Source organism: Carassius gibelio, chromosome B7, assembly GCF_023724105.1.
Source record: "Carassius gibelio isolate Cgi1373 ecotype wild population from Czech Republic chromosome B7, carGib1.2-hapl.c, whole genome shotgun sequence".
NCBI lineage: Eukaryota > Metazoa > Chordata > Actinopteri > Cypriniformes > Cyprinidae > Carassius > Carassius gibelio.
Window position 1 is genome coordinate 27,825,718 of NC_068402.1, and position 24,835 is coordinate 27,850,552.

General features: G+C 36.8%; 1 protein-coding gene across 1 annotated transcript in view; it reads left to right on the top strand.

Moving 5' to 3' along the window:
* Positions 1–23,613, top strand: part of adam19a (ADAM metallopeptidase domain 19a) — a 71,647-nt gene extending 48,034 nt beyond the window's left edge. Inside the window, exons 7-23 of the mRNA XM_052562097.1 lie at positions 876–941; positions 1,533–1,604; positions 1,763–1,929; positions 2,247–2,331; positions 3,854–3,996; positions 5,690–5,867; positions 7,314–7,403; positions 7,991–8,186; positions 9,322–9,430; positions 9,905–10,109; positions 10,268–10,345; positions 13,114–13,222; positions 14,475–14,616; positions 19,007–19,103; positions 19,503–19,754; positions 19,934–20,115; positions 22,947–23,613. Coding sequence (XP_052418057.1) covers positions 876–941; positions 1,533–1,604; positions 1,763–1,929; positions 2,247–2,331; positions 3,854–3,996; positions 5,690–5,867; positions 7,314–7,403; positions 7,991–8,186; positions 9,322–9,430; positions 9,905–10,109; positions 10,268–10,345; positions 13,114–13,222; positions 14,475–14,616; positions 19,007–19,103; positions 19,503–19,754; positions 19,934–20,115; positions 22,947–22,998 — 2,223 coding nt within the window. The 3' untranslated portion in view covers positions 22,999–23,613. The remainder of the gene's footprint in view (positions 1–875; positions 942–1,532; positions 1,605–1,762; positions 1,930–2,246; positions 2,332–3,853; positions 3,997–5,689; positions 5,868–7,313; positions 7,404–7,990; positions 8,187–9,321; positions 9,431–9,904; positions 10,110–10,267; positions 10,346–13,113; positions 13,223–14,474; positions 14,617–19,006; positions 19,104–19,502; positions 19,755–19,933; positions 20,116–22,946) is intronic.
* Positions 23,614–24,835: the final 1,222 nt, after the last annotated feature.

The window sequence follows — 24,835 nt, forward strand, 5'->3', positions numbered from 1 at the left end:
GTGGGCTTATTATAAAACTCTTGAGGATCATTAGCAGGAGTTGGGAGCCCTCCTACTGCTATTGTTCTGCTTGCACTTGCGTTCTCATTAAAGCCAAGCAGTAGAGACTTCTAACCGGCCTGCTGTTTACAAATGAGAATTAAAGGGTCCATAAATTAATAAACAGTGTGGACTAATGTACTCGCTCCTCAGTGATGATGTATTCCTGGTACAATTGGATTATAAACTTCCTGAATCTTGAAGATCATATATACTATACTGTAGCTCAATATGTCCTTGTGTAGCTTTTAGTCTTTAATTACCACAGATCCCATGTGTACTGAATCATATCGACACTACTTTGGGAATTTCACTTTGTCGAATGACTCAACTTTTTTCTCCTTTAATTGGCTCATGTGTCCTACAAAATAGAAGTCCAAGTCCATGGCATTTTATAAATCCAACAGAATAATTACATATCCAAAGATTTGCTTCCCTATAGCTTATAGGCACAATGAGTTCATTTTGAAATACAGAGCTCCGAGCTTTTGACTGCTTATGAACATTTATCAACTTGCACTTTTATTTTCCACGGGTTGCCAAGGAAGATGACTTATATGCATATTCTTTTCTTCCACTTATTTTACTGTTTCACTCACATTTTATTTACTGTTTGATTACTGTAAAGTGCTTGCTGTCACTTTGAATACTTTTGTGATTGCTGTGCCAATGGGTTCTTTCAAATGAATTAGACCCATCAATTAAAATGCAAATAAAACTGAACATGAAGAACCGCAGCGATGGCAAGCAGTGAAAACCAGAAATCCTGCCCTCCAGCAATTACCGTTTCATTTGTCTTGCCGTTTGATTGTTTCTGTATTTATCCCCACCCCTAGGTTAGACGAAATGCCTGGGGAACTACAAAGTACATGGAACTGTATATAGTAGCTGACAACACACTGGTAAGCTGATGATGCCTGTGTCATGCTCACTTCCACTAATTAGACACTTCCAAACTGTAAAGTTCACCACAGGAATTACGGCTTTAAAGCTTCAAATACAGGCTGAGTTATATAAACTGTATTTTAGACCCAGTACTTTAAGCCTAGTCTTAACTTTCTCATTCAAATGTGGTCATTCAAATGAGTTGCTGCTTAAAAATAGAGCTTCAGAAGTGTCATTTTGCTCTCTCCCTCTCTTTTCTATCACTCCCGTTGTTGCTATCTTACATGAATGAGAAGTTATCGAGAAGTTATCAGTGAATTTAATAGTTTAATTTTTAGTCCTCGGGTATGAGGGATGCATTTCGTGAGAGGCATGCAGACAATCTTCCAGTGTTACAATTTGTTGAGTTTCCTGATTGAGTTCTTTCATACATTTACATCAAATCTGTATAATATCCACCAGAAGCCAAAAGAGGCAGAAGGTTATGTAAGATTTCATTATGGCTGGATTTAGTTAATCGAATTTTTGCATTTTCTCAAGCAGGGTCTATGCATTTGTGTGTTCATCTTGATCAAATTGCCTCTTGGCGTTTCTTTATGTCTCTACAGTACAGAAAGCAAAACAAGGACCTTGACAAAACTAAAATGAGGATAATGGAAATTGCTAATTATGTAGATAAGGTATGTCAAGCCTGGGTGAATTTCTTTGGTTCAAAGGTTTTGTTGACAGTTTAGATTTCTTCTCTGAATGCAAAATTCCTCGATGTCTGTATTATAATTATATTTAATACAATAAATCCCTTTGCCATGATCCTAATTGTTTGTTTTGGTCTGATCAGTTCTACAGAGAACTGAACATCCGCGTACCTCTAATTGGTCTAGAGGTTTGGACTGAACATGATCAGTGCATCATCAATGAGGAGCCAAATTCGACTCTTTGGTCCTTCCTACAGTGGAGACAGAAACTCAAATCTCGCAAGAAACATGACAATGCCCAGCTACTCACGTTAGTCACAATACACACCCACCTTCTGCACATATAGAACAAGACTGTCCTGTTACGTGTATTCTTAATGATACTGGATCATCATAGGTTTAAAAATATATATAATTACTTAGACTTTTTTAGTTTTATTTAAATGGATATTTCACTTAAAATCTTACATTGTTAACTCACCTTCTAGTTGTCCCAAAGCTGTATGAAATGAAGATTAAATGATAGCAGAAATGTATTTTTTATCTGAACTATTCTTTAAAGGGATAAGAATGGCTCATACATTTTTATTGATATCATAGCTGAAAGTTTATATTTTTACCTTGCAGTGGTGTGATTTTCAAGGGCACCACCATTGGCATGGCTCCGCTGGAGGGCATGTGCAGTCACGAGAACTCGGGCGGCATCAATGTGGTAAGAAAGCATATAGGCTTGCATCTGGAATAGGCTGTAAACACCGTGTATATAGAGTATGAGTTTGTGTACAGCTATGCAGGGATTTGGTAAAGTGATCAATAGCTCCCATACACCCGATTAGCCTTTTATTGGTTCTATTACTTTGTGGCGGGGAAGATCACTTTACAGCATACTAATGAGTGGTGAAGCATTTCTTCTGGATATTACACATGGATGGGGTCAGTCTACATTACATCAATATAGCCAGCTTAGCCCTGCTGAGATCAGTGTGGTACGTGGAAAATGTTTTTTTATGCATGTCAACAATGGTTATATTGGTAGAAGTACTACCATAAAATTAATTATGAGAGTGAATTTGTTTAGTGCTGTGTGACTAGTGTGACTGGAACTGCAGTCGACAGCTATTTATCAAGATATTGATATATTTAGAAGTGTTTGTTTGTTTGTTCTAAATCCATTAGGGGTTGAAAATAGTGATATTGTGTGCTTATAAAGTGATTCCATAGTGTTGGAATAATATATAATGAGTGTTACACAGGGACTTCTAGGAATGTAATTTTACAGTTTTGCTTTTGAGTACATGTTAACCAATCACAGTAAATTTACAATAAAATTACACATAATGTAATGTTAAAACCATATATGTATGTAACCATATATGTTACATATGTAGAATTTATTTATTTATTTTTAATTGTATTCTTTTTTTTTGTTTTTTTGTTTTTTTGTACATATTACAAACATTTTTACAGTTGGTGAATATAGACTCGTTGTTGGACGTGTAGTCTTGTCCTGGACTATGGTTTGAGCAAGTGTTCCCCTATCATAAATAGGCTCCTTCACATTCCTCAAATGCTTTAGAACCAGTTTATGACAAGGACAATGTGGTTCCTAGGGAGAAATTTAGGAGATAGAAAATCCATAAAGAGAAATCATTTGTAATACAACTGCATGTCATATTTCAACACTGTTGTTATGGTGGAGATATTATCAGTGCCATCTGTAAAAATCAACACTGCATGCCCTTTGCAGAGATATCCGTTTGTGCTCCTTTCTCTGGAAATATGTGTTAGTGTGTGCACTTTTATGTTTTTGTCATAGTATAAAGATAAAAGAAAGGTCATTATGTTTGCCCCAGCCAAGGTACTTAAATTACCACCCGCAGGTAAAAAACAACAACATCCTCTACAATATATGGCATCACTGTAACATAGCAAAGATGCCTTTGGAGATCAGAGGTGTCCTCTGGGCTCCTACTGCCATTTACTTACCATAGTGTTGGAACCGTGGCAATGTGACATAGCAACGACAGAAGCCTGTGGGCTACAAATAGCCTTTATGTCCAATTTAAAGCATAAAATGTAAGTAATTTATTGCATGGCAGTTAGAGCAGCAAATACTCTAATCCTGTATATTGAATTCATCTTTTTAGACAGACTCTAAAAGCAGTGATTGAACTTCTATTTCATTTATTGCAATATTTGTTATGGCTGGTGGATTAAATGATCTTCTCTTCCAGGACCATTCTGAATTGCCCATTGGGGCGGCTGCCACCATGGCACATGAGATCGGCCATAACTTTGGCATGAGCCATGACCATGAGGGCTGTTGTGTGGAGGCCACTGCAGATCAGGGTGGATGTGTCATGGCGGCAGCTACAGGGTAAAGACTTCTACATTTGCATTGCATTGATGCCTTTAGCAGAGGCTTCCTTTTATAAATAACAAACAATGCAGAACATAAATAAAGGAAATTACAAAAGCATGCTAATTATGCAAAGAACCCTGGAGCACTTGCAAATAATTTTAACTTCTAATTGTGTCACTATTAAACTAATATATAGACAGGATGCTACTGTGCAAGAACATACTTAGTTGCTAATGATACGTCCCTAAGGATGATTCAAGCATTTTAGTCTCCACTTCAGATTGCATGCCTACAGACCATTCACTGACCATCTGATCTGCACTACCATTCAAATGTTTGGGGTCAGTAAGATTGGTTTATTTTTCCTTGAATTAAATTAGTACTTTAATTCAGCAAGGACACATTATAATCAAAAAGTGACAATAAAGAAATTTATAATGTTTCAAAATATTACTGTTTCAATTCTATGCAATTCTTTTGACCTAAACAAATGCTGATATATTTTATACAGTTTCCTCAAAAATATTAAGAATCACAACTGTTCTCCACACTTATAATAAGAAGAAATGTTTCTTCAGAACCAAATCAGCATATTAAAATTATTTCTGAAGGATCATGTTACACTGAAGACTGCAGTAATGACTGCTGATTCAGCTATGCAATCACAGGAATACAATGTTTAAAACATATTTAAAAATACATAAATAGAACATTCTAAATATTTGTATTGTATTTTTATCAAATAATTGCACACTATTGTTTATTACACAAAAAACTGCCTTAAGCTACCTGAAATCACCATTTGCCATCTAGCTTGTAGAAAATCTTCTACTAAACAATTGTTTGTGTAATACCTGAAAAGGTAGCAAGTAAACAAGATACCATGAATATCCTGTACATCAATTTTGATATGGCTCCATATATGATGGTATTGCATGGTAGTCTCAGGAGCAAATATCACATGTATATATATAAATTCTTTAGAAGAAAGAAACATGTCTCAGAGACACACTCAGATCCATTCTGAGAACACTGGTTTACGGAAAGAAGGGGAAACATGATGTGTCAGGCTTTGTCAGCACACCAGTAGTGCCTTGCTGTTTGGTGAAATGTTCTGAGAGATCTGGTATAAATTGAGAACAGCAGGGTGTCCAGCACTGAGCCCTGAGGAACCCCAGAGTTAAGGGTGCAGCAGTTTTTCTGCTAACTTGGTAAGAACTAAGTAAGACATAAACCAGAAAGGACTCGGAAATAACTTTTTCTGGATAAAAAATATCAGATAAAAAGTGGCTGACATAATCACATAATTTATGACAAGGATAGTAGTTTTAGTATAGTGCATTGGTTTGAAGCTTAATTGAGATAAAGTGGGTTAAGTGAGCCCTTGCTTCTGGTGCAGTAGAAGAAAGGTAAGGCAGAAGTTTAGAAGGTTTTAGAGAGGAGGAAAGCATTTTCCCCTTTGTGAAAAACAGTTTGGGAAACTTCACTAATCTTTTCATTTTAAATCAAGACCTTATTTTCATGATAATTATGTTACTGGATTCATTATAAACTGATGTTCAGCTGCATCTGCCTCAGTGTCTATGGCTTACTGTTGTTGTTTAACAAATTGTAAGATTTTCCGTCTTATTTCTACTTGTGCCTCTTTTGTTTTCAATCATTTTGATGCATAAAAATGACACATATCCCTTGCTAAAATGGTCTACAGGCACCCCTTTCCAAAAGTTTTCAGCCGCTGTAGCAAAAAAGACTTGGACAACTACTTCCAGAAGGGAGGAGGAATGTGCCTGTTCAACATGCCCAACATGAAGGATCTAGTCGGTGGCAAGAGGTGTGGAAACGGCTTTGTAGAGGAAGGGGAGGAGTGTGACTGTGGAGAACCAGAGGTGATTTGTGCCTAAATTAATTATTGAATGGGATTACTTATTGATTTAGAGAATATTGAATCAGACCAATCATGAATTAGTCATTTTTTTCCGAGAACAGTAGTGGGTATGAAATACATGTAATAAATAAAAATTTGATCGTTCATATGGATTGCCATTGATTATGCCTCATTTTTATACGTTTATTATTCATTCATGGAATACTTGATATATTTATGCAATGTATTTTTATTTTATTTTTTTTTAGCATTTTTATTGTGAAGAGCTTTGCCTAACCAGCAAAAAGTTTTGATTTTGTCACATGGGTGGTCCAAACACAAATATTAAAACATAAATAGTTGAACTACAGCAGAAAAAGTAACAAAGCGTGACAGATGAAAGCATATGCATTTTTATGTTTGCTTGCATGCCTGTATGTGTGAAGAGAGAGATAGAAAGAGGAGCATCCCACCTTGCTGTAAATCTGTGTTTGACAGGCTGTCAGTGCGTATATAATGGCTGGGTGATTTGCCATCTGGTGCAGGTAGACGGAGGTAGTGTCTCCTAACTCCTAGTCAACACGTAAACACCTGGACTACTGTTCTGGATTTTACCTGCTGCCAATACCATATTCAATGAAACAATAGCTCAACTGTCACCTGACAGAAAAGGCTAGGTTGTGGCACTGAACTGAGAGCTGTTATCCTACACTTTTGTTCTAACCTTAAATCCAAACCATCATCTGCCGGCCCTCTCTACTTCCATGAATACACAAAAATAGATTTGACAGTGTAAGCCTGTCATGTACGCATGTCTTTTTTCATTATAGTCACTGAATCACACCATTTATTTATTTCTAGTGCAATAATCATAGCTGTCAGTAGCACTTGATGCTCTGAAACCATATCAAGCAGAATAGAGGTTGCCATGTGTGTTTATGTGAGACCGAGAGAGACTGTGTGTGTGTGTGTGACAGAGCGTATTTGTGTGTTGTGGCTGTTTCCTCCTCATTAAACACCCTAAAACACCACACACACTTCCTCCCCTCCTTCCCCTATTCATTTTCAGCTGTACGGTATAATTACTGGCCGTCAGACGCCTCCACGCTGTATATATCAGTGTCATACATGTCAAACATTTTTATATGCATCCAACGTCCTGTTCAATTTCTCTTCTCGATTTATTCTCTTCCGCACTTTAACCATAGTGTGCAAACAGACACTGTGAGTGTGTGTATACAGTACATACATTATGCATATATGTATATATATATATATATATATATATATATGCACAGTGTATTTATTGTGTTTTCACAACTTGCTCTAAGTGGACGACCATGTAAGTTGAGGGCCATATGTTAGATTTGCTTTGGTAGCCTTTATCTGAAGTACCTTATTTGTGTTTGTTTGTGTGTGTGTGTGTGTGTTTGTGTGTGTGTGTGTGTGTGTTTTCTGTCTCCCGCAGGAGTGCACCAATGATTGCTGCCATCCCAGCAATTGCACTTTGAAGGTGGAAGCACAGTGTGCCCACGGGGTCTGCTGTGAGGACTGCAAGGTGCCTAACTATTTATCTGTCTATTTATCTATTTATTTATTTATTTCTCTCCCACTGCTTTCCTCTCTCACTCTGTTCTGACTCCCACTTAGTATGTTTCATACAAGTGGTCAAGGCTCAGAGAGTTAGCCTGTCCCTGTTAACCCCTGCTGGTAGAAGTCATAACACCACCTGGCTGCAAAAAGCATCTTTCCCTATTGAAACCACTGCAAATTAGTTGTGTATTCCGAAGAAATTGCATTTTCGTAATCAACATATGTCATTTTATTACAGTAGATGTTTTACTAATTATTCACTTACATGAAAAAAGATGGATACTACTGTAACAAATATATTACTCATTGTTAATTAGTGTTGGCTAATGCATTAACTAATGCTATTTAATATGACCTTATTGTAAAGTGTATATTTATTTATTTTATGTGTTGCTCAAAATAGTGAAGGCCTTGTCTGTGTATCTACTGTACTAGAGAAGCACCAGGCATCACAGTTTCATATCCACTGTTTCTCTGTAGTTTGCCCACGACCTGCTCTCTTTTTCTTTCATCAAAGTCCTCCAGTCTCCTTACCGTGCCCTCTGCCCACAGCTGAAGCAGGCCGGCACCATGTGCCGTGGAGCAGCCGGTGCCTGTGATCTGCCGGAATACTGCACAGGAGGCTCTCCCTACTGCCCCTCTAACGTTTACCTCCTGGATGGGTCATCGTGTCAGCATAGCCGTGCCTACTGCTATAATGGCATGTGTCTGACCCATGAACAGCAGTGCCTGCAGCTGTGGGGTTATGGTAAGATGCGTGCTGTCTGGCTGTGTCTTTGGTTTGCAAAGATTTGTAAGTTATTGTGTTACTTTGATAAGTTATTTTATTTAGCAAGAATGCTTTAAATTGATTAAAAGTGACAGTGAAGACATTATAATGTTTGGAAAAATGTCTTTTAAACTGTTTTCTATTTATCACAGAATCCAGAAAAAAAAATTAAGCAACAGAACTGATTTAACATTGATGATAATAATAAGAAATGTTTCTTAAGCACCAAATGATTTCTGAAGGATCATGTGACACTGAAGAAATGGAGAAATGTGTTATCGCATGATTAAATTAAATTTTTAAATATAGTAAAATTGAAAATTGTTTTACAGTTATTGTGTTTCTGTATTTTTGATCAAATAAATGCAGCACAAGAGACAATTTTAATAACATGATACAATCTTTTAGTACTGTATATATGCTTGTACTATATTACATGCTGCATGACCTATATTACGTCCATCATATACCATTTAATTACATTGTATTCCTGGCTAATTTAAATATGTTTTTTTATGTATGGTACTATCATGGTACCATGTTAAAAAAACATATTATGGTACTTCTTTGCTAATTGACCCTTTCAGTGTTTAGTCAGCACTGATGATCAAATTCTTGATGTGGATCATTATGTAGTGAGAGCTCATGGCGTTTGTCTGTGCACCTCCAGTGTGTTCTGGGCTCATGTCCAGTCAGGCTCTTTGGCTGTCAAACAGACACAGATCACAGCAGATGTACTTTGTCATTTGTGGGGTGAGGGGTTGTTGACATGTTTGATGTGCACTGCGTGTAAGTGCTATTATCATATTCACTCATTTTAATGGAGCAGTTAATGCTTCACTGGACTGGACTTTTTTAATCAGTGGATTATTTCTAACATGGCATGGTTGGATAAAATAAATTTGTGGTATTATGTGTTATAAACACGTTTTAAAACATTTAGTCACTTAAAACCAACACTTCAGCTTCAATTTAATAATCTCTAACCAAATATTAGCTGATGGCGTGAAGCCAGCAGATCCACGTTCACACTCTGAGTCTGTCTGAGTCTCTAACTGTAATTGACATTTCTCAGAGGTAATGTAGGTTTAACTGAATAACTAAATTTGTCCAGGTGCGCAGCCGGCACATGACGCCTGTTTTCAGGATGTGAACGCAGCGGGGAATGCCTTTGGTAACTGTGGCAAGGACAGTCATGGAAACTACGTAAAGTGTGAAAAAAAGTGAGGTGGTATTTCAGTATTTCAACCAGCCATATAAGCAGTAGTATGTGTATGTGATTTCTGTCTAAGAACTTGCTGACCTGAAGTGAAATCTGTAATTTCTGCAAATAGCAGTTTGGTATTGTACTATCAAAGCACACTTAATTCTCTTGTGACTCCACCTATATATTAAAAAGAACAAACTAATACATTAGAAACAAACAAAAAATATATATAATGCACAAATTAATTCAAGTAAGTTTATAAGGACAGCACTGCAGACTTAGTACTTTTTCAAACTTTTCCAAAGTTAGGCTCTCTTTTTTTTCTGCGTGTTCATTATTCTCAAAACAAATGTGATTTTTTTTTTTTTTTTTTTATCAAACTATTATCTAATTTGCTTTACTCTAGATGTATTTATGCTGAATGGCTGTGAACAATGATGACTAGTGATCCCTCATGACTTTCCATCTCTCATATCAAATATCCCAACAGCGATGCCAAATGTGGGAAGATACAGTGCCACAGTGCTGCCAAGAAACCGAAGGGCACTAATGCTGTGTCCATAGACACCACTATCCGCACAGACGGCATTGAGGTGAAGTGCCGGGGCACATATGTTTACAGCACCCAAGATGGGCAGGGCGATCTTCCAGACCCTGGACTGGTCATGACGGGCACCAAGTGTGGAGAGGGGAAGGCAAGTTTTGTTTTTATATATTAGGCTGAGATATATATTAAACAGCACCTGTACTAATCAAGCGGAGATGTGTCTCAAAAAAAAAGTATCTCAACAAAAGCATGTATTTTGTGTTTTGCATTGGAGAGTTGATTTATTCTGTTGTTACTTGCCTTCAGGTGTGCAAAGATCGACGATGTCAAAATGCATCTTTTACGGAGTTGCACACCTGCATCGCTCATTGCCATGGGCAAGGGGTAAGCGGTCATTAAAATAAGCAACTGCTAAACGTTAACTATATTTTTCATTATATTAATAACTATATAATATAATTAAAAAGAGCCAGTAAGATGAAAATTCTAAGCTTCCTATCACTGTTTATAAGTCCTGTACATAATGTTTAAATCCATCCAAGGTTAAAAAACATTGTCATTTTGTCAAAATATCATTTTAAAATTACCTCAATTCTCAGAGATCGCCAAACGGTTCGCCCGAAGCTGTTCAAAAGATTCAGTTTCCTTAAACCCCACCTTTCGGTTGCATACTGTGTTCTGATTGGTCAACTAACATAGTCAGGTTTGATTGGTTGTTCCGCACACACCTCCATGGTAAACTATGCGTTAGCATCTGTTTGGGGTGAATTATGTCTTATTACTCTCACCGCGAAGCAAACAGTAAAATAAAAAAACTTGAACAGTCTCGCTGCTTTTTCGTCTGTGTGGGTGTATTCAAGCCACACGCTTCAGTTTGAATCTGAATAGCGCGTTCAGCGCGGGGGCGTGGTCACATTCGATATAATGAAGGGAGACGTGAAATAGGACATTGCGTTGTTTTCATATGGATTACTTTATCACAGAATATCTGTTAGCAGCACTTATTTAGTTTTAAAGAAGACATGTCAAGCTTTCTATAGATATCTCTCTCATGTCTCTTCGTTGAGTTTTCACGGAGTTACACTTCATTTTAATGACGTGTTTGTAAATGAAGATCAGCACAGAGAAAGGCTGCAGACAGCAAACATCCTGATAAGATGCTCGGGAGATAACAAACACATAACTTCATAATCATACTTCGCCTTGTGATTCGGAGATGCTTGTTGGTCTAAATAAAGTTGGTAATGAACCCTCTTTTATGGCCAAATGCTTTGAAAATCCCGCCTTGAACTCGCAGAGATTAGAAAAGCAGTCATCAGTGAAATGTTGTGAACACAACAAAAGGAATTTGTTGTACTGCTCTGGTATTGTGGTAAAATGAATTTTAGCCATTGGTTCTTCTGATCTTCGTTCTTTGGCAGTGAAAATAAAACAAACTTGCCTTTACAATTAAAAACACACTCCTCACGTCTCCTCGACATGATGCTGTCACACCAACCAGAGCGTCTGTGTGGGGGGGTGGGGCAGGTCAGAGTTTTGTTTCTCCCAAGACGGTAGGCGGAGATTATTATGCAAAGTGTTCCTAGTGACGTACATAGAGATGGGCAAAAGATTTGAAATCTATAACGACTCGTTTCAGCGATTCAGAGTCGACTCCTTACTTTAGAAGCCAATAATTTTATAAATCGTGTACTTTTTGGTTTAATTACTTTGCACATTGTTTACACTGATGGACAGCTACATCATACACTGTAATACAGGTAATTTTTTAGATTTCCCATCTGTGTGGCTCTTTAACTATATTATATTATATTAACAATATAATTTTAATTATATTATTAATTAGACATATTGGGAAAATGTGGAACTTTTCGTGTTACGTTTATTCGTTGTCACTTTGCCATATCTTTGTAATTATTTTCGAAATGTACTGGCAGTAAACTTTTTAAGTGTAGTGAAGTTTATTCTAAAAAATGTGTTGCTCTTGGAATAAAAAAAGAATCAAATTATATATTTATATTTTAAAAAATGTCTTAAAATGTTATGCAGTTCAGCTTCATTTTCTTAGTTTGTTTTAAGGGTTTTTAGATACTGTACTGGAAACAATACTGATTAAGACAATGAAAATTTGCTTAATATTTGGTGCTGACAATATTTGTTATTTAACATTGTCAGTGCTGCAGCTACTGGTTTTTTAATGAATCATGCAAGCACTTCTCATAAATTAAGGGTAAATTAAAGCTATGTTTTAGGTTTCCTTCTCCCTTTGAGTTCATCTTTAACCCAGACTGACTCATTGTGGATTTCACACCTCTAAATCCTTTAAAACCACCCTCTGGGTCGCTCGTTTCCCGACACATACCACCTCTAATAAAAACCAACGCTTTTCTTATATTAGCAGAGCTATAGCATTTGATTTGTGTATTTTCTGGTCAAATAGTCGTAAACAGCCTCCAAGCCATATATAGTCAAATTCTGTCTTTCCTAATCCCTTTGCCCTCCCTCTGTCTCTCTCTTTTGTCAGCTTTTCTTTTATTTCTTTATTTCTTGCTTATTTACCCAGTCACTTTTCAAAAGGGCAGCCAAATACGACAGGTCTTCGAGGGGAGATTAGAGATTCAGAAACTGCCTTTTTATTATTCACTTGCATTATCATTTGATTCATATTGATTGTATGGTTTAGGCAAGTGTGGATGGAGAATAAAGTGAGTGATCGTGCTATTTGCACACAGCACATTTTCTCTCCTTTCCACTGTTCCTGTCTTGCCTCCGGGTTAGACTGAAGCGTGTAAAATATTCTGTTAAAAGAAATTCCATTAAGATGAAAGGCGGTATATTCTGTATTTGCCCTATACTCTAAAAGACGTGACGGAAAACGTTCCCTGCAATGGTAGCAATGAAAGTGAGGAAAGGTAAATGGCTGAGTGTGATTAAAAAAAAAAAAAAAACTCAACAAAGATAAATTGAAGCCAAATAATTGTGAGCAGATGTTTGTGGTGTACTTCTCCCGAAAAGTCATGAGGAAAAGTGAATGCTGATAGTTTTTCCATTCATGTAGGATGCACTATTATTTTAAGGTCAAACACGTGTGAAAGTTACACCCCAACTTTCCAGATGGAAACTCTCATCCACACTAATTCCTGTGCATGCAGGTGTGTAACAGTAACGGGAACTGCCACTGTAACCGTGGGTGGGCTCCCCCCTTCTGTGAGAAACCAGGACTCGGGGGAAGTGTGGACAGTGGACCCGTGCAGTATGACAGTGAGTTCACCTTCAGCTTTCAGTGCACATGTGCCTCTGCTCTCACTTATTTCTCTCCTATTGTTTAATCCATCTTATAGATAGATTTATCTGAGATTTTATCACTCGTGTGCTCTCTCTCCCTCTTCCACGCTTTCCCTTTCTTCCTCACACCTCTTATCAGATGTCACCTTGACCATTAATCTCTACCGTCCAGCTTTTCTTTCCAGGGCTCAAGCCAGTGATATCTTTGCTTGTTGAAACTTTTCAAGAGCAGATCTAAGAATTTATGAATTTAGGTAACACTTTAGATAAGGTTCCCTATGTTCTAGTTTCTTATTTGTGTGCGAATTACTAACATATTCACTGTTTTTTTTACTTATAAAGCACATATTAGGGCCTTATTCTGCATGACCAGATTTAAGATCTCTTAACCCTTCTTAATGCTTCTGTACCTTACTTACTAACAATAAGCAGCATATTAGGAGTTCATTGAGGGGAAAACTTGTAGTTAATAATTAATAGGTGTTCCCTAATCTCAAGTGTTCCTGCATTTATTATTCACTCATTTCATTTATGTATGACTTTTGTTCTAAATGGAATACTAAAATAGTTCTCAATGCAAACTCAGTATACTGCCTAATATTAGTTTTTTTTTTTTTAAATAGAATATTAAATATGCTAAATATTTCAAAGAGTAGTTTAGAAAATAGAAAATTTAGCTTTGCCATCACAGTTATAAATTATATTTAAAATGATATTACAATAAAATAAGTACAGTTCTTTTCAATTTTAGTGATATTTCCCAACATAACTGTATTTATGTAATTTTACTGTATTTTGGGCTAAATTAAATGTAGCCTCGGGGAGCATTAAAAACTTCCAAAAAAAAAGAATAAATTAAAATTAAAATTAAAATACACAATTAATATCCCTTCCCATTCTCAAGTCACAATGGAAATAGAAGTTCAAGTTGCATTGCATTGCGAGAGAGAGAGTGTCGGCTGGTTTTGTGTTGCAAGTTTTAGAAATGTAGTGGGTCATTCATGCATTCTATTCATTTGCTAGATGCTGCTTTAAAGTGGTATGCTAAAGAAAGAAGCATGGTAGTTTGCGATTCTGAACACACCCTTAGACATTATTATAGTACAGAGTGAATGCAGTGCACACGAGATCTATTATTCAGAGTGGCAGATATTTGGCAAGCACTTCTCTTTGTGTTTGCTGTTGACCCTTGTCTAACAGTCGCTGTATGTTCTATATCTGTCCTCAGGTCAGGTGGGATTGGTTGTTGGGCTGCTCTTTGCTTTTCTAGTGCTTCTCCCTGCTGTACTTATTGCCTTCTACTGCATCAAGATAAAAAGCTCCTACTACCACAAGTGGAGAACACAGAGAGAGAAGAGCAAAGCCAGCAGGTATTACTGTAGCAACACACACACACTTATGCAGCGCCTTTACAAAGTGTTCAGACCCTTTCACTGTTTTGTTAAAAATTTGATACACACAAACCACCACAGTTGCCATGTGAAAATGGGTTCATAGAAGTCTGAATGGATTAATAGCAGGAAGCTAAAGTCTCAGACATGTATTGTCATGTGTCCTGTTTCTTTTGATCATCTCCAGAATCTATTTTTAGTCCTATTATGCAGTTGATTGGGTGTGGCAGAGTTGGGGATAATGCATTACAAGTAACGTGAGTTATGTAATCAATTACTTTTTTCAAGTAACTAGTGAAGTAATGCTTTACTTTTTAATTTTACAAGAAAATATCTGAGTTACTTTTTCAAATAAGTAATGCCAGTTTCTTGGTTTTCCCATTTAATGACTGACAATTTTGCTGTCCCCATATCGGAAGAAATCAGAATTACAGAGGGCGTTGTATGCGCTGTGTGAACATTATGTAGTTCTAGACTAAATGTGAATGTGCATTAATTCATCTCACTCGCAAAAAAAAAAAAAAAATACCTTTAATATTCATTAAAATGAATTAAAACCGTGAAATGCAAACTCAGAATATGATGCAAACCTGCAATTATTTAATGTTAACGCAAACGTATCTGATCCCAGTTTATTAACTAATGTCTTTGCTGCTGACCTCTTGAGTGTTGAACCTTGTTCTCCTGTGTTCGACTGCACAGACATGAATTTACTTTTCCTTCAGCCTGAGGTTTATTCATTACACTTTATAGTGTGAAAGGGTTTATACATTTGCTATAAATAGAACTTTATTCTTTCTTTTTGTGTGTCTGTAATGCTGTATTATCATTGTAAGTTGTTTATTTGAAATGTGTATACTTGTTTGTAATTCTACTTGAGACAATTGAGATTGAGATAACTGCATTCAGCTGATTGTCCTTAATTGCTGACTTGCTTAAAAAGGGTGAATGTTGTTTGCTAAATGAGCACTGAAGATAGCAATGTGCTGAAACGTTTGCTGGTGTCCATTCTGTTTTTAACCCACATGCACTTTGCACTTTTTTGCACGATGCAATTTGAAAAATAAAAGAATTTTTGTAGACTTCCAGTCTTGAGTGGATCAGTGTGCGGCCAGCCACTCCTCTTGTTTATTCCTATAAATAGAACTTCACATATTAAAGACAATCAAGCCCTGCGCATATATAAAAAGTAATGCAAAAGTAACGCAAAATAACATTACGCATTACTTTTTAGGGAGTAAAGCAATATTGTAATTACCCCAACAGTAGGATGTGATTTAAGAAAGGTACACCTGTATGTATTTGCAGAGCAAATCAAAAACCTAAAAAAGGTATATAAAGTTAATTTAAGAACTTTATTAGTTGTTTGAGATTGAATCCAAAAAACACGTCTGGCTAGTCAAGGCTGCTAAAGGTGCAGTGGCCTTCGGTGTTGTTAGATGGAAGACATTTTGAGCCATTCATCCCAAAACTGGCTGTTTAGGTAAATTGGGTAGTTGGTTCCAGGAGGGACCCACTGAATTCATGCCGTGATTGAGAGAATAACAGAACTGAAGTGAGCAATTTCGACCACATTGAGAAGTACCACCTGTGCCATGCTGAGTGATTCAGCACAATATTACCCTCTTCATGCAAATTTGTGGTGTGACTGATTCCTACAGCTTTTATTTCTTAGATTTCTAGAAATAAAAGTGACAACAGCATGGTCTTTGTGTCCTCAAGCACATCCGTCTTACACAAGGATATTTCTCAAGGATAACAAACTGTCTCTATTGCTGGAGCCTGTGATTTTATAGCTAATGTCAACATTTTTGATGGCTTTTAACTCATGGTAGGTGAGAAAGCACACACCTTGGACACATTTAAATCCTGTTTGGCTTTGTTTGAACCAGGACTTGGATTGCTTTTTTTAAAATGACTATTTATTTTATGCCTATTACTTATAAGTGAAAAAAAACATACGTTACTCTGCATTGATAAAAGGACATCAGCCTTACATTTGACAAAAATAGATGTTGATGATAACCACAAAAAAAGAGTTTTCCTTGCTATTGACTTTGGGGTCAGCATAAATGGGCTCTTTCAAGCCAAGGTTGATGAGAAATGGGTTCAGTCCTATCTCAACTGGCTGAGAGAAGTCATACTTGTGGGAATTTTCATTTTAAGCAATATAGATGTTTTGGCTTTTGTGAGTGGAGTACTTTTATGGAACTGCAGTAAAATTCAGTTGGAAAACCATCCATTCCCGAGGCTTCGCCACTTTTCCGCTGATTAATGCCATTATAATAGAAGCCATATTTCTTCAGCAGATATTGGTTTCTCAGATAATGTCTTCATCGTTCCTATATCCAATATCTGAATTCTTTTGCTCAAGGAGCTGCTCATACCACTGAATTGCTAGATTATAAATTTTCAAAAAAGTAAATTGGTCGATCCTTCTTTGAGCCTTAATGCTTGTCTACCTGATTTGAATCTAAGGTACCAAATCTACACTTTGAAGAGACTTCCTTTCCTTATGGGTTTCGCCATATCACATAATCTTATCTCTTATATACAAGAACCCCTTCTGTTCGTTTACACAAATATGGATTGTCTGGCCCCTTAGATAATATTAACTCAGTGATCCCCCTGTCCTTTTCTATAGCTGGGTTGTTTTTAATTATCTTTTGTTTTGTTTTTTTATTTAAGAGACATGTTGCTTTGTCAAATAGTTTCAAGCAATTGTTTTGTGGCCTGCTTTATAAGGACTTTTATAAGAAATAATATTAGCTGTTCTACAGAGTGCAAGAGCCTTCTGTCTTTCATCTGAGGCCCTCTAAAAATATGCGATTAGTTCAGCTGTCAGTATCCTTTGAAATCTAATTATGTGATCTCTCTTCACATTTGCTCAAAACAGCAGCTGCTGTGAGATAACTGAGGTTACTTCACTCTGAATCCTCCCCAGTCATTAACACATTAAAAGTTAGTCAGATTAGGTACAGTATTATCCTTTCTTCTAGTCAGGGACAAACCAGGTCACATTTGAACTCTCTTAGTTTCAGTAAAATCACTAAATTAAACGCAACCTAATGCACCACAATTACTGATATACATCTGATAACAGCAAGGTTTCCACTTAACAACTCTTGCACCTGATTTCCGCAAAGATTAAGATTCTGCAGTAATTTTCGAACTCTTCTGTCACTCCAAATATACATTTCTTTATTTCTTCTACATAAGATAAGATATTTTAAGAAGTGGCTTTGTTTTTTTGTTTATACAATAGAAATCAATAGTCACCAAAACCATTTAGTTCCCAACATTCTATGAAATATTGTCTTTTATATTCCACAGAAGAAAGAAAGAAATCCTAGACTTGGAAGGGTGAGGGTGAATAAATAATGTAAAAATATTTTTTTTTCTTTTTGGAGAACAATCCCCTTAAGGCAATTCATGTAAGACTTTTAATCTCAGAATATCTCCTGCAGCTTCAAATGGACATGCTTAAATCTGTTTGGCATCAGTGTCAGTTAGGAAAAATCTGTGTAGAATAAAAAGCCAAAAAAGCAGAGATCTATCACTTCCAAACCAAGTAGCAACTGTGGCATATGACATTTGCAATTCAGAGTATTACCCATGTAAACAGATATTGGCTAACAACTAAATTAAATGTATGACAGAGAATGTTAGTCAAAATAAATGAATAAATAAATTCTCTCTTTTTTTATTAAAATATCTGCACCTGATAAAGATCCGCTTGTAATCATTTTATTTGACTACTAAGCGCAGCTGCAGTGAAGCGTTATTCTCAGCAATAGGCTTTATATATATAGAGTCATCCTTGCAGAAAACCTGCACACAACCTCTGTCAAGAGAAAAGATTCTTCATTCAGTGTCAAAATGACCTGGAGCACAAAGCCAAGATGATCCTGGATTGGCCTTGAGTCTTCCAGCTAAAATGACCCCATAGAAATACTGTCGACAAACTATTCACAACCAAGCTGACAAAGTTTAAAGGGATCTACAAGGACGGGATGGGGCGGGGGGTAATCCAGGTGTGCAAATCATACCCAAGAAGACCTCCTGCTGTCATCACTGCCACACACAGCGTGCACAGCTACACAGAGTCTGAATACTAATGCAAATAATAGATTTAAGATTTCTTCATACATACATGATAAATCACGTTCATGTCTTTTTGGTATATTGTCAAATACAATAAATACCTCAGTCTATCGTGAACTATGAAAACAATTCAACTGGTCTGAATACTTTCTGATGCCACAGTATGAACATACACGCTTGCTCACATACTGAAACTCTGAAGTCAATCTTGTGCTTTGACAAACTGCTGAAAAAAAAAAAAATTGTCTATTCTATGTGTTTTCAGAAATGAGGGCTCCGTTGAAAAGGGGAAGAATGGCCACCTTAACCATGCTTTCCATCTGAAGGTGGTGGGACCCTCCAACAGAAGTGGTAATCTCAAGGTATGCTTAAGTCATATCAAAATACAGAGAGAACACTACAAATTACATAGTAACATACACACCTAGCCATTGTGAATTCTAACTTCCACCTGGATGATAGGAACCCATTCAAACAGTGCCCATCTGTTTTTAATGTAGCTAATGTTGGCAGCTTTGTGTCATCTACACACGCATTAAACTTTGAGGAGTAAGGGAAAACATTTATATATCTAGATTTTTCACTAGCATTCATCAGTTTTATGATCCCTGTCACTTCTGTCGAGACATTAGTCCTTTGAAGTGCCTTTTTAATTTAGATATCAATAATGGGGTTTGTTTAGCATGTGTTTAGTTTGACTTAATTTTCCAGTCATTTAGCACCACCAATATCCCATCCCTTTCCTATTTTTCCCTCTCAAGCTACCTCACACCAGCAAAGAGGTGCTTCCTCTGAGGCCAAACCCAGCTTCCAACGGTACTCAGCCAGTCAATATCGTCCGTCCCCTTCGACCGGCTCCATCGCCATCACTGAGCAACATCGAAGGACCTCGACCTCGTCCCCCTATCAGCAGGCCGCCCAACTCACCCAGCACACCCAAATCTGTAGCATCACCTCAGAAACTCAGTCCTCCCAAGAAGCCTCTCCCCCTCAACCCATCACGCTCACCACTGGTGAGGATTCAGTGTACTCATATTCTTTTGGTTTAATCAAAATCACTGTGGGAGCCAAAGTAGGTCACAATCTCATCAAATGAAATCCTGTTGAATTACCTGTTTTAATCTGTATTGAAACAATCTGTCAGAGAGCCTGAACAAATTCTTATTCGCTTCTTTTTCCTGTCCTCATACAGATGGTATCAGAACAACAGCCTAGACCCCCATCCACACCCCCCCGGAGGCCACTTCCTCTTAGCCCTGCTCGTGGAGCACAGCCCAAACCCTCTGGTGGGGGGCTCATGGTGATGATGCCCCCTTCAGTTGGCCCCAAGCCTGGGGGAAAAGTGACCACTGTTCCCGCTTTAAAGGCATTCCGGTGAGTAAAGATATCATGAGTTCCACAGATGAGGTGATATCCACATCCATGTGATGAGCCCCTATTGTCAAACATAAAACACCAATTTGATCTAAATCAGATAATACACTTAGGCCTTGTTTACACCTGAGATTACGATGAGTTTTGGTCTATCGGATCAGAAGCAGTTCAGTACGTTATTCTTGAGTGAGGGTCATTTTTAGGCTTTTTTAGCCAAGCAAAACCGCTTAGAACCTGACACCTTTAACTTCTGGAGACTACAGATCTGGAAAATTGTGGAACTGGAGACTGAATGGTTCCTGACGGTTTCACACCTAATTGTTTACCTAATTCTTAATTATTTTGCAGTTACCATGCGTCTTTTCTTCTCCACCTGCGTTTCTGATCCACTGAGTATTTTGCAGTCCAGTGGTGATGCCTTAACGTTGCAATTTCTTTATTGCATTAGTTTTTTTATTTCTCATTGGCATTTAATAATTTTGGACTTTTCAGTTTGAGTTCAATTCAGTTTGAGTTCAATCTTTTATTTGGCTCATTTTATCTGTAACAAAAACAAAAACTGTAACAAAACTGTAACAAATCTAAAAGGGGAAATGTTTTTTTTTCTTTTCTTTTTTTTTCTCAAGAGTAGGATTAGAATAGAGAGTGCTAGAGTGTCAAATAAATGTGGAAGAGATGTGCTCTTAGCCAATTCTTGAAGATGACTAAGGACTCAGCTGCTTGGATTGAGTTGGGAAGATCATTCCACCAGGAGGGAATATTTAATTTAAAAGATTTTGGGATCTCTTTGGGATGGCACAATAATGCACCATTCACTTGCATAACGCAAGCTTCTAGAGGGCACATAACTCTGAAAGGTTTACAGCTTACAAACTGGTCAGTGAAAGAGGTTATATTTACTTGTTTATGTAATTGATTATATGACCCTTCTGATATACTGTATTTGTCAGCCTTTGTCATCAAGTCATTAATACAATGCTAACGCTAACTCCAAAAATGTGTTGATGTATTGACAGGGTCCTTGATTATGCGCTATAGTTTTATATGAATACAGAATGTATGTGAATGAAAATGTTAATTGAATTACAAACTAAAATCATATTGGATCGAGTTGGATTAAGAAAATGAGTGAATATAAACTCACCGATTGTCTAGGCATGTCCTTTTCGCAAAATCCAAATGGCTGACTTCCTGTTGGTTGGAGCTAATGAATGTCAGTTGTCCAGGTTGGTGACAACAATATGTAGTATGTATTGAATCTAAGAATTTTCTGAATTATCCTTTCCACTCACTATTTGTGGCTTATTCTCACATTAAAAATTTGTAAATGATGAAATCATTAGCTGATTAGCATACTAACTACTAATGGCAGTTGACTGAACAGTTTCTCCCCAATAAGAAAGGCAGTCCTAATGAGTGAGAGTCTGTCTGCTCTAATTATTTGATGCTTTGTTTTTCTTCGCCAGACCAAACGGATCAGAGGCAATGTTAGATACAAATGAGTGTGCCAAACAGTGGGTGGTGAAGCGTGCGGTTTGGATATTTTATGGGATTCTTTTCACCTCACTACCTATTCTTGAAGGCAGTAAATATAGGACTGCATTTTTACAACACATCAAACATTTGGACTTGGTTTTACTCGTTCATTTAGACGTTTTTCCTGAACGTGGAAGTCACGCCTGACTCGAAAGGATGCTTTACATTTCAGGTCTCCAGTGTTTCTCAAATCAGCATATATTCCGAGTTTATAATCTAATTTTAAAGCTATTCAAATGTTTTTACAAAGCACATGGCTCCATAGCCCCATCACTTTACAGTGACCGTCATTTGTCAGTGCTTCACTCCTTAAAGTTTAATGAGTGTGTAGATGACAAAAAGCTGCAGACTTTAAGAAATTGCCAATTTTTGAATAGGTTACTATGGGGAACAGAAAAAAAAGAGTGTCCAATCGAAAGTTAGAATTCGTAATGGCAGCGCTCATCGTTTACTCAGGAAAAAGGTCTATACAGTAGTAGGTTTTCTTGATGCCCCAATGGAATTTTTCAAGTTGAAATCAGATTTGCTCTCCTCGAGTCTTCACATCAATGCTAGTCCACTATCAGTTCTCAAACGCAGCAGTGTAGCACTTACTTAAAGAAATAACTGCACCTACATACATCCGGGCCTCATTTCTGCTTGTCTCCAGCACTACATGCTCCTCCAATCTAAGAACAACCGAATCTCAGCTTGTGAAGATAAATCTGTCTATAGCTTCCCAGTGGCGGCAGCAGCTTAGTATTACGTTGTGATAAAAAGACACATTCATTTTCAACACATAAAAGTGAGACTCGGAGGAATCGACTGTATATACTGAAAAGTGCATTTCATTTTGACTGGCTCAGCAGGATATCATGTTTAGATTTTGGTTTTTCACACAAAAAGAAAGGTTTAAGCGGTTCATTTGAAGTGATGGTCAACCTTGGAAAAACATTCATTTAACAGTATAAAGTCTTTAAATTAAACGATCTTGTGAGATCATTTTGCTTTTGCAACTGTTTTAACCCTGCATGCGTGACGGATAAACTGAAAGTCAGAAATCTTTATATATATATATATATATATATATATATATATATATACACATATATATATATATATATATATATATATATATATATATATATATATATATATATAATGAGAAAATGGAGCTCACACACTTTAAGAGGAACTCAAGGTTGTTGACAAATTTCTGATATTTCTGTAAATCAGTGAGATTGTTATAACATTACAGCAGGTGACTTGCTTAAAAGTTCTTGTGTATACCGATTTTTTTATATTTTTTCTTTCAGACCTGTTTCAGGACCCAAACCACTAATAGTTCCATCCGCTTTCCAAAAATGATGCTTGCAGGATTCATTTTTAAAGACTGGAGCCAGCCTATTTGCACTAAATAAAGACCCTTGGCAACTGGTACTATAGTGAGCTGTCTTACAAGGGATGGGAGAGCATGGTGCTAGGGCCCTGGATGAGGCCTCACAAACCGGCGCTCAAATACAGCCAGGCACAGCGGAGATGATGCGGTTTTGCATGAAAACATGCAGACTGAGAACGTTTTGGACAGAACATCACATTGCCAAAACCTTGACTTTTTATCACCTTGCAATTTTTTGTACTTAATTGTTGTTGCGTTTTAGTGTTATGCCTCTGTCTTGTTTACATTTTTTGGTTGACTATCATCTATTTGTCAAGTGCCAAAGATGTTGTTTTGTTTAATGCCTCGATTGTTTCATTTGTTGTACTGTGCTGTATGTGATTTTGTGTTTGGTACATAAAATATGTTATACCTTTTTAGACACCATGTTGTTGTGGTCGTCCTCACTTTATGGCAGACTTTACATCAGGTCTTATTCTTTACATCAGGTTAAAATCAACAGAGATTTGCAGTCAACAGTGAATTCTATACGAGAATATTGGTTGTAAAAATGAATAATGTTGTAATTAAAAAAAACAACAGAAGATTAAGTGTGTAATTTCTGTGCAAAACTGATGCAAAAACAATGACAAACTAAATAGTAGCGGTATTTAAAAATTATTTATAATTTAAAACTGGTTTCCTGAACAAAGACTAGGTTTAGTCTTACATTAGACTACTAGGAAAACCTGTCTCTAAAGACTAATTTAGTATTTAAATTTAGACCATAAACGTGTCTTTTTGTTACAATTTTTAAATCGGCTTATTAAAAAAACAAATCAAATTCATGCGCTTTTCCTTTGAAAAGTGCAGCCCAATCTCATGGCAATTTGTACATATTTTAGGAGGTGGCTAATTTCGGACAACCTCACTTTTACGTTTTTGTACGAATGGTAGGTTTAGGGGTGGACATTCGTACTAATTCCTACGAATTTGCCATCTCGTATGATTTTTCACAAATAATACAAATTTGCATGACCACGTACGAATTTGTATGATTTGTAAAAAATTTACATATTTTACGAGGTGTTTAATTCGTAGGAGCAGCCTCATAAAATACGTAAAAATATATAGTTAAAATTCCATTGGAAAAGTGATAATGTCTCGAATGAGCTATTTGCGTATTTTACCAATCAATGCATTCTCTTGAACTCAGCATAACTTGCATGGAATCAATATCATTGTACATTTTTGTAAATCTTAGTCCTAGTCAACCTTTATTGCTGAAGTACAGCATGTCAGTTTTCTAGTCATCAAGTTGATGATTTGGAATGCATATTTCCCTATATTTATAACAGAAATTAATGTAGAATGTATGATTTTAATGACAGAAGAAAGCATTTATAACGTACAACGACTGGCGGAAAAAATTGTTTTGGACCTTCAGTACAGCAGAGAGTTTCCCCTTGAAAAGTGTATTTAAAATGTCTTCTTTCTAAACCAGATTGTGTCTAATAGCTGAGTTTCAGCACACTAACCTGTGTGGTTTTGAGCTCTATATTAAGATGTTCAAGTGAAGTGCTGCTGGATTGTAGTACCACATGACCCCACCTGCATGAAACGGTGGCTCTCTGAAACTGATTCTCAAACCCTAGAGAGGCTTCTGTTTGATTTGCAGCTCATTACACACAGTGAGACCTGCCTCACCCCCTCATATGGACCGATAAAGCTCCACTGACAGCTGCGGCTGGAACATTTTAGGGCAGGGAGGAACTGAAACTCTCCTGTCAGCAGAAACACTCATCGCTCTAAATTGACGAGCAGCCT